The 15,261-nt window shown below is 34.0% G+C and overlaps 1 protein-coding gene across 2 annotated transcripts in view; it reads right to left on the reverse strand.

The window, feature by feature from the left end:
- SLAIN2 (SLAIN motif family member 2) overlaps positions 1–15,261 on the reverse strand; it is a 73,950-nt gene that overhangs the window by 18,229 nt on the left and 40,460 nt on the right. Inside the window, exons 4-7 of one of the 2 annotated variants that reach the window (XM_045474139.1) lie at positions 14,297–14,458; positions 10,679–11,038; positions 9,875–10,012; positions 468–545 (exon numbers count right to left, since the gene is read on the reverse strand). In XM_045474139.1, coding sequence (XP_045330095.1) covers positions 468–545; positions 9,875–10,012; positions 10,679–11,038; positions 14,297–14,458 — 738 coding nt within the window. The remainder of the gene's footprint in view (positions 1–467; positions 546–9,874; positions 10,013–10,678; positions 11,039–14,296; positions 14,459–15,261) is intronic. The other variant, XM_045474140.1, reaches the window with a different exon arrangement.

Here is a 15,261-nt window from a genome sequence, read left to right on the forward strand (position 1 = left end):
CCTCTGAGGCTTCTGTTCATTTTTATTACTGCTGGTCATTTCTAATGTGAAAGCATTCCCATTTCACCCTACAGATACATATATCCAAAAGTCAGAAGAAAGAAATTTACACACAAAATGTCTGGCATTTGGTTCATTTTAACCATTTATTAGTTCATCTATATTAAGTTAAACAATGACCTTCAGTTTTAGATTGGTAAGAAACATGATAAATTCTCTAACAGAAAATATTACATATCATTTATTCCTTTCAGTAGAGCAACCCAATACATACCTCTGGAGAAAATCAGTTTCTTCTGGATTTATCCAAGTAACAGAGAATAAATCCACATTAGTTTAAAAAAAAAAAAAAAAGACTAAAACGTGCCCTATACACATCACTGACTCAGTATGCCAAAAGATATGAGATTTAACTAACTGTTAGACCATTTGCTGAAATGTAAAACTCAGTAAGAGGCCGTAGTTACCTCTTTTTGTAGATGAAGTTTGAAGCAACTGTTTGGCTTTGAGGGAAGTACGAGGCAAATTTTTCAGCCTTTGCGAAGCTGTTGAAAAATAAGGAACTGTAATATTTGCCTGAAAGGACAAGATAAAGGCTATAGCTTCTGTAAACGTGAATATTTTAATACATACTTGAAAATTTATCAAGGAACAGAAACCGTAAGGTGAAAATATGTTAGACTCCTAGAAGCAGAGGAATCTGAAAGTGATGCTTAGTGCATTAAGTTGGAAAGAAATAGGGATGGGAATCTTAGTGCAAAGTGCATACTTTCAGAAACAGTTTCCTATAGATGAGAAAATCTACAATACTGTAAGCCAATCAAAATATTAAAGAGAAAACAAACCACCGGCAAACATGCTACAGGATGCAAAGAATATAAAGCTAATTAAGTAAAAGTGATGAACACAAGCACACAGTATAGAATAAAATAAAAGTAGTACTTGTTCAATGCAAAAAAGCAGACTTTGGCGAAGCAGTTATTGTTAGATGAATTGCCCTAACATAAAACAGTAATCTCCATACTCAAAAAGGAGAAGAAAACTCAGAACCAGGCAGGTACTCAAGGGAGTCAAAATCCAGTGGCTTTAACACATTTAACATCATCTTGCTGTAGAATAAAACTAATTTATACTTTAGACTTTGGGTAGCAACATATCTGGTCTGTGCACATATGTATGTGGGGTGGGGAGGGGTATGTGAGGGGGGCTGCACAGTGTGTGTTGGTGGGATTGATGGGTTTGGAAGAGTCAAAGCATCTCCTTCTTAAAGTGATCAATGAGAAGTTCTAAGCTTTCTTCAAAACTCCTAATCTATTAACTGTAATGAAACTCTCAAAAGTAGCAGCTCAGAGCCATCCAGAGTTAAAACTCACTACAGCTTCACTGAACTGAAAAGTCCCAAACCTACCAGTATGGTCGCCTATTTAAGTGGTTCTAAAATGTCATTACTGATTTGAAAGTTGGACTTCATATACCTCTGGGATTTATACGCCAGAGAGAGAGAGAGAGAGAGAGAGAGAGAGAGAGAGAGAGAGATCCCACAACCATAAATCTGGCCAGCATTTAAACAATCACTGGGTTGATAAGGGAATACTTGATAATACCATCAAAGAGAATTAAGGAGAATTTCTCTTTTGCTCTATTGCTTAACCCTATCAATGCTGAAAAGCTATTGTTTCCCTACTGTCTGAGAATAAATATTTTTAAAGAGTAATAAATGTATGTGATTTCAAATTTACAGCACTCCACATGTTACTGTAGTTAAATAATACACCAATTTAGCTTAAATATTCCCAGGAAGACTAGTAAAAATTTCTCCAAACCTTAAAAAAAGTCAGTTTTATAATTACCTCATATCTACCCCACAGAAATACAGGATGCCATCATCATTGAATATTCTTACATATTTATTCATATATCCTTTCAATCATTCATAGGGTCATTCATTTACTCATTCATTCACTGCTGTTTTTCACTCTTTCCAATATTTAATTATCTACTTTATTTCTGGTACTGTTTTAGGTACAATAGATTCATTTAATAGCCAACTAGAAAGACAAAATTCCTACTTTCATGGAACTAACATTCTGGAAGGAAAGGAGAAATAAATAATAAACAAAGAGTCAAACAGTCATATAGTGATAGCTGCTAAGGAGAAAACTAAGTAGGGAAGGCAGAGAGGAAATGGGAGATATAAGTTGTGATCATAAATAGGGTGATCAGGAAAGAGTTCCCTGAGATGACATTTGCTCAAAGATCTGAAGGAAGACAGGAAGCAAGCCATATAGATATCTGGGGAAAGCATTGCAGATAGAAGGAAAAGCAATGGTAGAGTACCTGAGGTAAGAGCGTGCCCAGGAACAGGAAGTAGGCCACTAGGATTGGAATAGAGTAAATAAGGGCAAAAGGTCACCGACTGTATTTACCCTGGCAATCCACAATACCTATCAACAACTGAAATGTTTTAAATGAGAGCTTAACATCAAATAGAATCTATAATTTGTTTTGGAAAGGTCATACTTAAATTAATAGCTATGATAACTCCAATGAACTTTATTTATCCCTCAAGTTTCATGGGTCACAACATGAAAACTATCCAATGGGAATTTGAAGAAAAAGATTGCAAACAGAATCAGGCAGTGTACTCTAAATTTGCCTGATACAAATCTGACAGAAGGAAATGAGTGATTTTCCTAAGATACTACATAGCCTTGTATTACCCTTAAATAAGAAAACCAAATTTTTATCTCAATTATCAATCTTAACTTGATCAGTCTTCTAAAGACAAAATTATTTTTAAATGACAAAGTGTAGTAGTTAAATTGAAAGTCTCCAAATCCTTCTAAAATAATAGAATTCAGTGTGTTAGCTGTTTAAAAATTCTTACGGTTTCCTTGGTTTCTCTCTTAATATTTATATAATTCCAATCAGCAAGACTCCACCGTGAAAAGTAAAGATGGTACAGTAAAAATATCATTCTCTCATACTACCATTATTTAGGTTAAAGTCTTCCTCCACTGACCAGTTCCAAAAACTTCTGTATTTGTGTTAAACATACACCACCATTTTCCAAGTCATTCTAGCTCAAAGTTTTCTTACTTTATTTCCATTTAGTCATCCATGCAGTTCTGTAGATCTCTTCCTTTACATCTCTATTGTCTCCTACACATTTAATTCAGACCTTCATCACCCTATTTTTGAATGAGAACAGTGGCTTTTTGGGTCTCCACTTTGTGCATGTGCATCGAGGGAAGGACAGTGAAAGTGCTGTCCCACCCCCCACTCCAGTGTAGGCAGTGAGTGAGTGAATGGTCTGTAAGGAATTCAGAACAACAACAACAAAAATATCCCAGCTTGATCTGGTTTTTTATCATCATCATGTCCCAGGATTAATAATCAATGTCAGTAATAAAATGCTCCTCCCTGAAGAAAACAGTTTTATGGCCTAAGTTATAAACACTTGCTGCAGTTACTGTTGCCTTTTAATAGCATATATGTAAGATTTAAATGAACATATTTTAATACTTATGTTTTAATATATATTGCATTTACATGAAAAATAATTAGAACTTCCAATTATATAGTCTTCTTTAAAACAGGTGGATTCCACTACATGTTTCTTTCAAAAAGTTCATAGAGATTTGAAATCAAGTTCACTTAGCACAGAATGTGCCTTCAACTCCCTGTGGTACAATAATACATTCCTATATTTAGACAGATTAGAAATAAACAATGATGGTACAGTGATTATAAAGTCAGTGAGACAGAATAGGAGTTACTTCAATATTGTCATTGTATGTGACTGGGTATTATTTAAGATATTTCAACTGTGAAGGCATTAGATTTGATCCCCAAAGGAACGAAGACACAGACAACAGGACAATTTCTGAAATGTATTATAAAATGGAATTTTATGAAATTCTGCCATGCTTATCATTATGTTGAATATTTCCCTATTTGTATAACAGTTGCCTGGTGAGGGGCGGGGGAACCTTCCCAGGTTTAAAAATTGAAGACTATTCTTCAGTCAAAATGAGTGATGATAAATTGATAAATCTGACTGTAGTGTTGCTTTGAGCTTCAATATGCAAGATCAATTCTGACAAAGATCAGTTATTGACAAATTTATAGAAACTAAACCTGTAATATTCATTACTGTGAAAGACTCATACATAAAAACATACTTTCCTTTAGAAATGATTAAAAAATACTAACCCATTATCTTTTTTCCATTATAATGCTGACATTATGATTTATTTACTAACAGTTATAAAGTTCAATAAAAGAATATTTTCATTGCCTGCATTTCCCCCAGCCATTATTATTATAACTCATTCTATTTAATTATTATTGAACATAATTTTGTCACATGGGGAGATGCTAAAAATAATCTCCAAGTATGAAATACTAAATAAACATAAGTCACTATAAAAGATGTTAATTACTGCTAAGTAAAATGACCCCTGTTCCCCCTAACCCTGCAATGACAGTTTGTTTTGAAACTTTTATTGCTTACAAATTCTCAGAGTAACCCTTCAATCCTCTCTTACTCCCCACCTCTCATCTTCTCAGTGTTACCAAGTTACATCTCTTCTACTTCATTTTTTAAAGTTCATCCAGATCCTATCACCTCCTGCACCACTGCCTTTGTTCAGATACTCATTTCTTGCCAGGTTTATGCAATAAACAGGCTTCTAAATGTTTCTAGTCTCTCCTCCACTTTAATCCATTCTTCACATTGCTACCAGAATGGATTTTCTAAGAAGTAGTAACCTTGATTAAAAGCCTATCATGGCTCTCCACACTTACAGGATGAAATCCAAATACCTTATTAAAAACCTCCCAATCTGTCCCTGGTAGGTATCTCTCCCATCCTACATCACTGCATCCACTAACCATCTTGCATCCTACACTTCAGTCCTACAAAACCACTATAATCAGGATGCTATTCTTAAGACTTCATTACCAATCGTACTGTCGGGTAAACCGGTCTTTCTTTTCTTCATGTCGTCTCATAAGCTCTTCCTGAGCTAGCTGAGAGATAGCTTCAATATCTTTCCTGAAAACCTCTTTACACTGCTGAGTTTAATGCCTTTGTTCTGTTCCCACAGAAGTTCTTGCCAATCACTTCCTGCTACTGAAGGGCACGTGCTGTCTCATTTATATTTATAACCTCAGAGCTTAGAACATAATATACACCCAACAAATACCTGTTGAATGACTAAGGAACACATGAGTGGATAAAACCCAGAGATCTTAACTAAGCATTCTAGATCCTCCTAATCTAGTGGTTCTCAAACTTGAGTATACCCTAGAGTCAGGTGAGACACTTCTAAAAAAATAGATTCCAGGTACCCATCCCAGATGTATTCAATCAAAATTTACAGAAGTGCCAGAAAAACTACATTTGTAAAACCTCTTTGTTATTATATAACTGACTCATCATTATGTTCCTTATTAAAAAAAAATCTACAAATATGTCACTCATTCTTATATTAGCCCATTACACAGGTTATTCATGACTTATTTCTTTGAATTTATGTTTCATAATTATGTAAAATTCAAGCATAATCTTTCAGTGTTTGGTTGTAAACAGTATCTGGATGAGGATTCCTTCCCCATGGGCCTCAGAAAGTCTGGTTATGCATAAGCTGATAACTACCCTGGATATCACACCCCCTTCAGTGAAAAGTCCGGAGTAAAATACTGACCATACATCTCTTCTCTGCGGGAATACTCTGTATCCCATGCAAAATTATTCGTCTATTTGACGAAACGTAAGTAAGTGGATAAATATTACACTGGGTTATCTTACTCTTTTGTAGTAATTCTACAATTAAGTGATTCTAAATACTACAAAGTATTTGTAATTCAATTATGCTCCAATAGAGTCATCCAAGAATTTGCAGTTAAGTCAGCATGATGTAATGCAAACAAATATTGGGAGGAAATCAGGAAACTCAGAGAGGAGTTGGAAGGAGAGAGTAGTTTTGCACTTTTCTAGTTATATGCCATTGCACATGTAATATATACGTATCTCTGCTTCCTCTCTATAAAAAATAAGAAATGGGCTTTTGTGAAGTTCAAATGAGATAATACATGTGAAAGTAAACATTTAAAAATACTAACCAGAGTCTGAGTATTATTTTAATTTTTTTAAACAAGCAGATTGCCTCGGGTTTTTCTCCCTCCTCTTATTTCTGAACCAATATTCCTATAGCTTTCTGAAAACTAAATTTTCTACTGAACCTCTAGTGGTCTTAGAAAGAAGGCACTAGTCTTCTGAAAAACTGTCCCTGACAAACAATCTTTCCTTTAACTGGAGAAACAGAGAAAATGGCATATATCCATGACCTCTGCAATGCTCTGGTTTTCTTAAACTTTTTAAGTTACTCACATTTTCCAAATATAAAAGTCAGAAATTGGTGACAGCTATAAAAATGAAAATATATTAGAACTCTCATAATATTCATATTTGAATGCCAGCATCCACAATAATGCAGCCACAGCAAATAAGCATATAAAAAACAGTGATTGGCATAGTACAAGGCAAAAGAAGTGGTCCCGAGGGTGGAAGTAATAGCAACCTTGCAAAGTTAGGTTCATGCAGACCAGCAAGTAAGAACCAAAGCTTTACCACTTAAGGGCTGGAAAAATAAATACTTAAAAGAAAACAAAATGCAACATCTATGATACTAACTGGTTTATACAAAAAATAAAGAATACTAATTCATGTATAAAATAGATAAAACTTACTATTGTATTTATATATAATTCTATATCAAAATAAAAAGGCTATCATGAAAACAGTATATATATGTAATATATATACATATATATACACACACATAGTAATTAAAAGAACAGTTACATACATACATTTCTATGGATCAAAGATACATGTAAAATTTTAAGAAAATAGATAATACATTATGAAGTAAAATATGTTAACTTAAACAAAAGGCTTAAAATATTTTTATAAAATAAACTTTATTAAGTTTTAAACTTGATAATATTCCAGACTTACCATTTTCCAAAACTTTTTTTGTGACTAGTGTGATTTTACCCTAAAATAAATGTTTGTGGCATTTTAATTGCAAATAAGCTTCACTATAGCTACAAATATAAAAATAAACAAGTATATACAATTGAAAATACAAAGGACTGTCTCTTACTTTCTCTTTTGCCTATACACTGTTCAAATACCGAGATAGACCACTATGAAACTGCATACATATTTTCCACTTAAAAGTAAATTAGTGATTAGAATCTCATTATATTTCTCTGGGGAAAAAGAAAAATTCACCTACAGAAAAAATTTCTAGGGAATCGGCAGATGATTACACAATGCTAATTCTACTAGAGAACTCAAGTAATTATCACAAAATTTAAGATATGGTCATATATTTCTCTATTAACATTTTTATTATAGATTCTCAACCTTTTCTTTTTTCTTCTAGAATTTTGTCAAGAGTCTTTTTCATTTCCGTACAGCTCTGAGGTGCTACAATAGTTCAAATAAAGAGCATATATGAGGGCATAAGGAAATAACCCTGAGTAAAAAGTTGGTACTAATAATGATGGAATAAAGAGAATATAGATATAGCTGGTTTTAACAAAGAACAGGGAAGATGTCTGAAGATATAATCATATAAAGTTTTGAGAAATTCAGAACTCATTTCAAACTAAGCATAAAAGCACAAGTACAAATAATGTTTTGGATTATCTGTGCAGAGGCTGTAAATGTGCAGCTTATAATATGCCTGATTTTTATTATTTAATCTCCTTAGTGCTATAAAATTTTCTTTCCTATTGTATTAACATTGTGGATTGCTTCTTCTTTCAGGCAAAAATATACTAAGGGAGAAAAAACTCAGAAACACAGTATTTTCAAGGGTCAAATGAACTTAATTTACAGATTTAAAGGCACAAAAGTTATCATTCACCATTTCAAGATAGCTTAGAGTTCAAAGTATAACTTTATTTTTAAAGTTCTGTGATTCCCTACTTTCTATACCATTTATGAGTACACCATATGAGTATCATAATGGCACTCTTAATTACATAGTTTACAAGACTTGGAATTCTAAATTTAAAATTTAACTTGGTTCAAAAACATGTTGTTGCATATATCCAGCTAAATAAATGAGGTACACAAATCTCCAGGCAACAATTTTCCACGGTGCCTTAAATTTTACGGTTCATCTTAGAAAAAAACCAGAAATATTTCTGGATACTTTTGTATCTTAGTACTAAACCATAGATATGACAGACCTCTCCAGGTGGACGTGGGTTCCTGAGCAGAATCAACATGGGTTTGAATCCTAACTTGCCACCTATGTATGTATGATTGTAGGTTAAGTTATTCAAAGCTTCAATTTCATAATTTGAAAAATGTGTTAATAATTGTACATACTTCATAGAATTGTTCTGAAGATTAAACAGGATCATGCATGTATGGTACAGCACAATATGAGTCTCTCTAATATAAATAATATCACCTACAACTGAAAGCAAGGAAAATTTATCATTGTTATCACAAAAGTCATTTGGGTTCAAATGTATTTTTTCCTGGTCTTTTTGAGCCACCAAGTTAACAGCAGCTTAACATAAAATACACAAAGTCAGCTAAACACAACAGAGCCAAGGAAGAATGCAAGGGAATTAAGAAACAATCGAATGTTTCCAAAGTTGTATTACCCAATAAACAAGTTATAAATGATCAGTAACCTTGTGTTTGTGGCGCTTCTTCATAGCTTTAAGGAAATGAAGAAACACGTCGCAGCCACCATCTCAACTGGCGCTGTAATATGCTACAAAGAAACTGAGTCGATCAGACCACAGGACTGATGCGAGCCATGGGTTACAAGGGGTGCATATTGGGCACTTCTAAATTTATAGAAATAACTGTGACAGTTTGTTTAAAATTGGTTTGATTACATGTTTGTATCTACTCTAGTTAATAGATAATACTCTTTGGGAAGTGTTCAATTCCTTTTCAGTCACCTTGTACACTGAAGTACACAGTATCCATCTATTCCCACATGGCTACTTGGCTCAGTTGGCTACTTTGTTTTAGAAGTTCTGTATGATTCTTTCTGATCTTTGTTTATGTTACCTTTGTCTCTCCTTCATTCAACAGACTCAATCTTTTCTTTTCATCAAGTTAATTTCAACTTTTTTTCCCCCTAGATTTGCCAGTTGTATTTATTTTATTCATTGAAAATTTAACATGCTTTTAATTATGCTAGTATTTTTTGCAGGATCATTATAGTTTTCTTTTGTTTTTTTAAATGTTCTACTAAGAAAGTTGCTTGAGTTTTAAGTTGTCTGTTTCAGGACTATTTCCCACAAAAATCTTGTCATTTTTAATGTATAGTACTGCAGAATGTGAGGTTTTTAATGAATATATATCTGTATAATTAATAGGTAGACTTTGCTCATTTAAAAATTCTGGAGAGGGGATCCTGGGTGGCTCAGTCAGTTAAGCATCTGACTTTGGCTCAGGTCATGATCTCATAGTTAGTGAGTTCGAGCCCCGTGTCTGGCTCTGTGCTGACAGCTCGGAGCCTGGAGCCTGCTTCGGATTCTGTGTCTCCCTCTCTCTCTGCCCCTAACCCACTCGCATTCTGTCTCCGTCTCTCTCAAAAATAAACATTAAAAAATGTTTTTCAATCTGGAGAGACTACAAGTACTGATACAATTGGGTATCTTATAGGAGCAAATTTTAAATTTTAATACAGCTATGATTATCTTATAGCAAGCGACAATCACTACATTTTAGTATAGATAGCTTAAAACAGCTGTTCAGCACAAAATTACTATCTATAATTTTCATTTTCCTTTAAATAACTGACACATAAAAGATACTTACTGGCTGAAGCCTGAGGTTGCATGCGAGGTATTCCTCCATTTGGCACTTGAAAATTTGAGTCACTTCTGCTGCTTTTCACTGAGTCAACTTGTGTATTAGATGTTCGGGACAGGTTTGGAAGACTGCGTCTTAGTTTTTCTAGGACAACAGAATTTAAAGGAAAAAAAAATCAAAACATTCTTTTAGATAAAGAATTAAAATATTAACTGGCATTCACAAATCAAATTCTTTAAGCATTCAACATTTTAGAGGAGTTAACAGGAAGTACATGTCTTATAAAAAATAACTTGGGGCGCCTGGGTGGCGCAGTCGGTTAAGCGTCCGACTTCAGCCAGGTCACGATCTCGCGGTCCGTGAGTTCGAGCCCCGCGTCGGGCTCTGGGCTGATGGCTCAGAGCCTGGAGCCTGTTTCTGATTCTGTGTCTCCCTCTCTCTCTGCCCCTCCCCCGTTCATGCTCTGTCTCTCTCTGTCCCAAAAATAAATAAACGTTGAAAAAAAAAAAAAAATTTAAAAAATAACTTAACCCAGGTCCTAGAAATCAGTAGAATAGAACCTTTAAAAAGAGCCATAAATTAATTAAATCAAAATCTATATACGGACCACTTCATGAGTAGTAGTAACATAATCAAGTAAAATTAAATTCACTCTCTCCTTTAGTTTTGTATTGATGCACTAGTAATAAAACAGTAAACTACCTAAATTCTTGATCTACTTTTCTAAAATACAAAACCTTGGTAAAAACTTGTGTTACTTTCCTATCGAAATATTAAGGACAACTGCTTTGCCAGAATCATCCTAATTACCTTCATTTTTAACATTGCTTGTCTGTAAATCCGCGGGATGACCTTGAAGTGAAAGGCGAGGTTGTTGTAAGCGGCTAATCATAGGCTGTGGGGACACTCTACTATATTCTATTCCCCGAGCAGGAGATCGTGAACGAGGTGAATTTCTGGGTGACTGCTTAGGTGATGGTCGAGGTGAATTGCGTGGTGATGGTGAAAACCTGTTAACAGCAGGGTATACTGCATGATGCATATTGTCATCTTCATCATCTAAACTTTGCGCATCAAGTTCCTGATCGCTAAAAGTACCCCGTCTTGTAGAATTGCAAGATGAACCAGAACTGCGCCGAGATGTGGTGGCTGCATATTCTTGCCGGAGACCTGACAATAATGAATGTGTTATTTCATTTCTTTAGTTACATTTTTAAACATTTATATATTCTTGAGGCTTAAAAGCAAAAGAATATCATTGAGAAATTCCAATAGGGTATAAAGTGTAAAGGAAAACTCCCTTTCCACTTGAATCATCTTAGACATCCTCTCATATAATGATGCCTAAAATATTTTAAAAGATTATTTTTGAATTGAATGAAATTCTATAAACCTTTGCCCAATCCAACGTTTTCTTCATGATTCTGAAATCTGTATTAGAGGTAGAACCATAAATTTAAAAATATTTCTACTCCTAAAGACAAAAATCCAAATTTGAGATCAACATTTCAAAAATACTGAGGGAAAACAATTATTGTTCAACCAATGAGAAGAATACACCAGTGTATAAATAAACTCCCTGGATACTGAATTCTTGGAATTGATTTATTGATGAAGGAAATTCCTTTCCCACCCTCAGGAATTCAATACTTGGGCATAAATGAAATTTTAGTTCCTTCATGACCCAAGAGACTTCATCAGTAAAACAAACTTAAATTCTAAGCTATCAAGTAAAAATTTTCAAAGGAGTCCCCTATGTATCTTGACACCTCCAGAAACATCCAAGCAAACTTAGGCCCTTCAAAAAGTATAAAAACTTCTAGAACAAAAACAAATGTTGGTATATATTCAATTAAGAATAAAATTACTATTCAAGAAAAGTACAGAATTTAGGCCAATATTTTGATCAAGTCCTGCTAACTACTGACAATCTAGTTTAAAAATTCTCTGCTACTGGGGCGCCTGTGTGGCTCAGCTGGTTAAGCATCCGACTTCGGCTCAGGTCATGATCTCACAGTTCGTGGATTTGAGCCCTGCGTCAGGCTCTGTGCTGACAGCTCAGAGCCTGAAGCCTGCTTCAGATTCTGTGTCTCCCTCTCTCTCTCTGCCTCTTCCCCACTTGTGCTCTCTCTCTCTCTCAAAAATAAACATTAAAAAATTAAAAAAATATGCTGATACACAGATAGTGCTATCGATATGGTCCCCAAAGTAATGGGTGAGAATCATAGCAGGGTATCTATAAAACTACAGATTCCTGGGGCCTATCTAACCCTTCACTCAAGTTTCGGAACCACTCTAGTAATAAACAAGATAGTGTCTCGTTACAGCAAACACAGTACTAAAATCACCTAACAAAAGACAACAGATCAGTGAATAGCACTGTTTTAGCAAGGAAAAACACAGATCCCAAAGTAGGCCCTACAGTACTAGGGGGATCCTAAGGAAGCAACAATCACTATGGGACTGTGTATTTCTCCTATTAGAAATAAGAGGGCTTAACCAGGAAACAGCCAAAATCTGTAATTCTACATCTCTGTTAAAAACAAACAAAACTAAAGAAACAATGTTTTAAAACAAAAATCATTTTCTTAAAAAAAACCTGGCATTTTCGAGGAGGCAGACATTTTTAGTTTGTTTTTTTTTTTTTTTTTTTTTTTTTTTTATTCACTAGAAAAAGACCCTATCTGTGCATGTGGATGGCTTAAAAAGAATTATTAAAGCAAGGATAGAATTTCTTTTACTTGTTACCAAAACACAATATAAAAATGACAGCAAAAAGCTGGTTGAGTTTCTAACAAAATACTGGGGTCTGAAAAGTCACAGTTCAAAGAACTGAGAGAATTTACTCTAAGTTATAGTGAGGAAGCACTCTATTCTCCTTTCACATCCCTGACTAGCTGACAATAGCTCCTCACTAGCTGACAATAACCACGGTCTCAATGAGGAGTTACACAAAATTACAGAAGAAAAGGGTACCATATTGTTAGTTCCGTGAGCTAAAGATAAGTAAAGCAAGAACCAAGTCTTTCTACTTTTCTATGCGAAGCTGTTGGAAAATGGGAAATGATTCAGCAGAATAACATTCTGCAGTTTCTTAATAAATGTTATAGCTTAATAAAACCTACCATATATCTACATAAAAGGGCCTAAAACAGAAAGTTTTTAAACTAAATTATTTTGATGCTCCATTACCCTCAGCTGATTGTCAAGACTGAAACGTGTGCTTCAAGAATCTTTTCATTGTAAAGATTGAACGGGTCACTTTAGAGAGATTGCTTACTTCACAGTTAAGCTCGTGGTATCTTACGATAAAATGTATAGGCAAACCATAGTACTCTACTGAATATCTAATAAAACATTTTCATCCTCTCTAAAAGCCTTTTAAAAATATGTATCATTATCAGTATAGTTAGGTGAGGATACTTCCATGTTCAAATTTTCCTGTTTCTTCTGGTTGAGAATCCTTTTATGATCTCCTGAGGATGATACTGTTTTTAGCCTGATTATTTTCACTTACTGTTTTCATTCCTCTTTATGTACTTGTTTTATGTGCTAAAATGTTTTTTTCAAATATTTTACGCACAAATGTGAAAAGTACAAATTAAAATATTTTTTAAAAAAAGTATAGGCAAGAATAATACTATCACCATCATTTTACAAAGAGAGCCAGAACATCCACAAACCTTTGAAACAGTATGACAAATTTTGTGCATATGTATACTTTGGGGATGACAGGGGATATAATTTTTATTGGATTCTCAAAAGTATCTGTGACCTAAAAAGTTGCAAAGACCATTCTGTAAAGTAATATCGCATGCTCACCTCATTTAATGTCATAATTTCAATTTTCCCATAAAGTTCTTTTTTTTTTTTTTTTCCTGTAGTCTATACCACATATTCTAAGAGTGGTGATATCTGCCCCCATAGGGAGAAAATTGGCTCTTGGGGTATGAAAAAAACCCAGATACCATACTAATTTGTGATCCTCATAGTACATAAAGAGATGCAGGATATATCTGTGGTATTAAAATTTCATGGTGAGGTGATAGGCAAAAAAAGGAAAAAAAGTCTAAAAAGGTGGTTGGGAAGGGGTAATAATGGAAAAAAGGTTGAGAAACAATGGTCTACTAAGAAAACACAGTGTAATAGAGTAATAACTACTCTAGCAAGTTCCAGCGCAGAGTAACATGCAGGGCATGGTTACTAGTCATTACCTGCCTTTCTTTGCTCCTCACACAGCAAACTGTTTTACATAAAATGCACTCTGAAAACAAGTTAATGAACAAGCAAGTCTATATGTTGAATAAGCCTCTAAAATTTAACATTTCTACTCATACATTACTATCCCACAACACCTTAAGATCTATTAAATATCCACAACAAAATTATACCTGAACTAGACTCAACTTGAACAATTAAAATACTTACTTTCTTCTTGCATCCGAGCTAGAATCTGTACATCAGTTACATCATTTAGCTTATAATTGGATCCAATTGAATCTTCATCTAATTCTGAAGCACTTAACTCACTGTCTATAGAGGATTGAGGACTGAGTGGAGGATTTCTGTCTGATGAACTTTTCAAATTACCTTAAAAAAAAAAAAGATTTGAACTTTGGTATAACAAAAACTGAATAAGCATCTGTTGTAATAACTTGATATTAATTCTTTGATTCAGTTCACCATTATTCTGTCTTTTCTGTTCATGAAATTCCCAAATATTGAAAATAAAAATTGACTTTATTAAGAATAAAGAGGGCTATGTCATATGTTATGGCATAAAAGCAAATCACATTTTCATTTCAATCATAACTTATCTATTCTCTTATGAAACAATTAAGCTTTCACCACGGTGCCTGGTAAGTAGGTGGTGTTCAATAAATGTTAGAGGATTCCAACTTTTACAAGACAGCCAATGAAACACCTCATAAACAAATGAATTTATAATGTGTTTTCTCCTCCCAAATTCACAGTCTTAGCCAATACCATCATCTTTTTCCCTGAATAAAAGCTTCTACTTTTCCTAAGCAAGAAAACTATAATTTGAGGAAAATCAAAATTCCTTAGAGATTTAGGAACAAACCAAAAAAAGAACACTAGGGTCATTTTTCCTATGTTATGCCATGTTTACAAAATTCTTTGTCAAACTAGTAATAGGGATCCAAGGAGTTCTCTGAAGTGTAGGAGTGAAGCACAAACATGGAACAGAGAAAATAATGAGATAAAGTATTTCATTGCTGAAAGCAAAAAGGGGGATAGAAGGCAGGTCAGAAGAATAAAGGATATACATATCCAAGAGTCTAACTTGTTTCTAAGGAAATCCTTTCATCAGATCATCAACTTCTAGTGAAGAATAAAATCCTAACACTGTCACTAATGTATCTAATACAGAC

This window comes from Leopardus geoffroyi, chromosome B1, assembly GCF_018350155.1.
Source record: "Leopardus geoffroyi isolate Oge1 chromosome B1, O.geoffroyi_Oge1_pat1.0, whole genome shotgun sequence".
NCBI lineage: Eukaryota > Metazoa > Chordata > Mammalia > Carnivora > Felidae > Leopardus > Leopardus geoffroyi.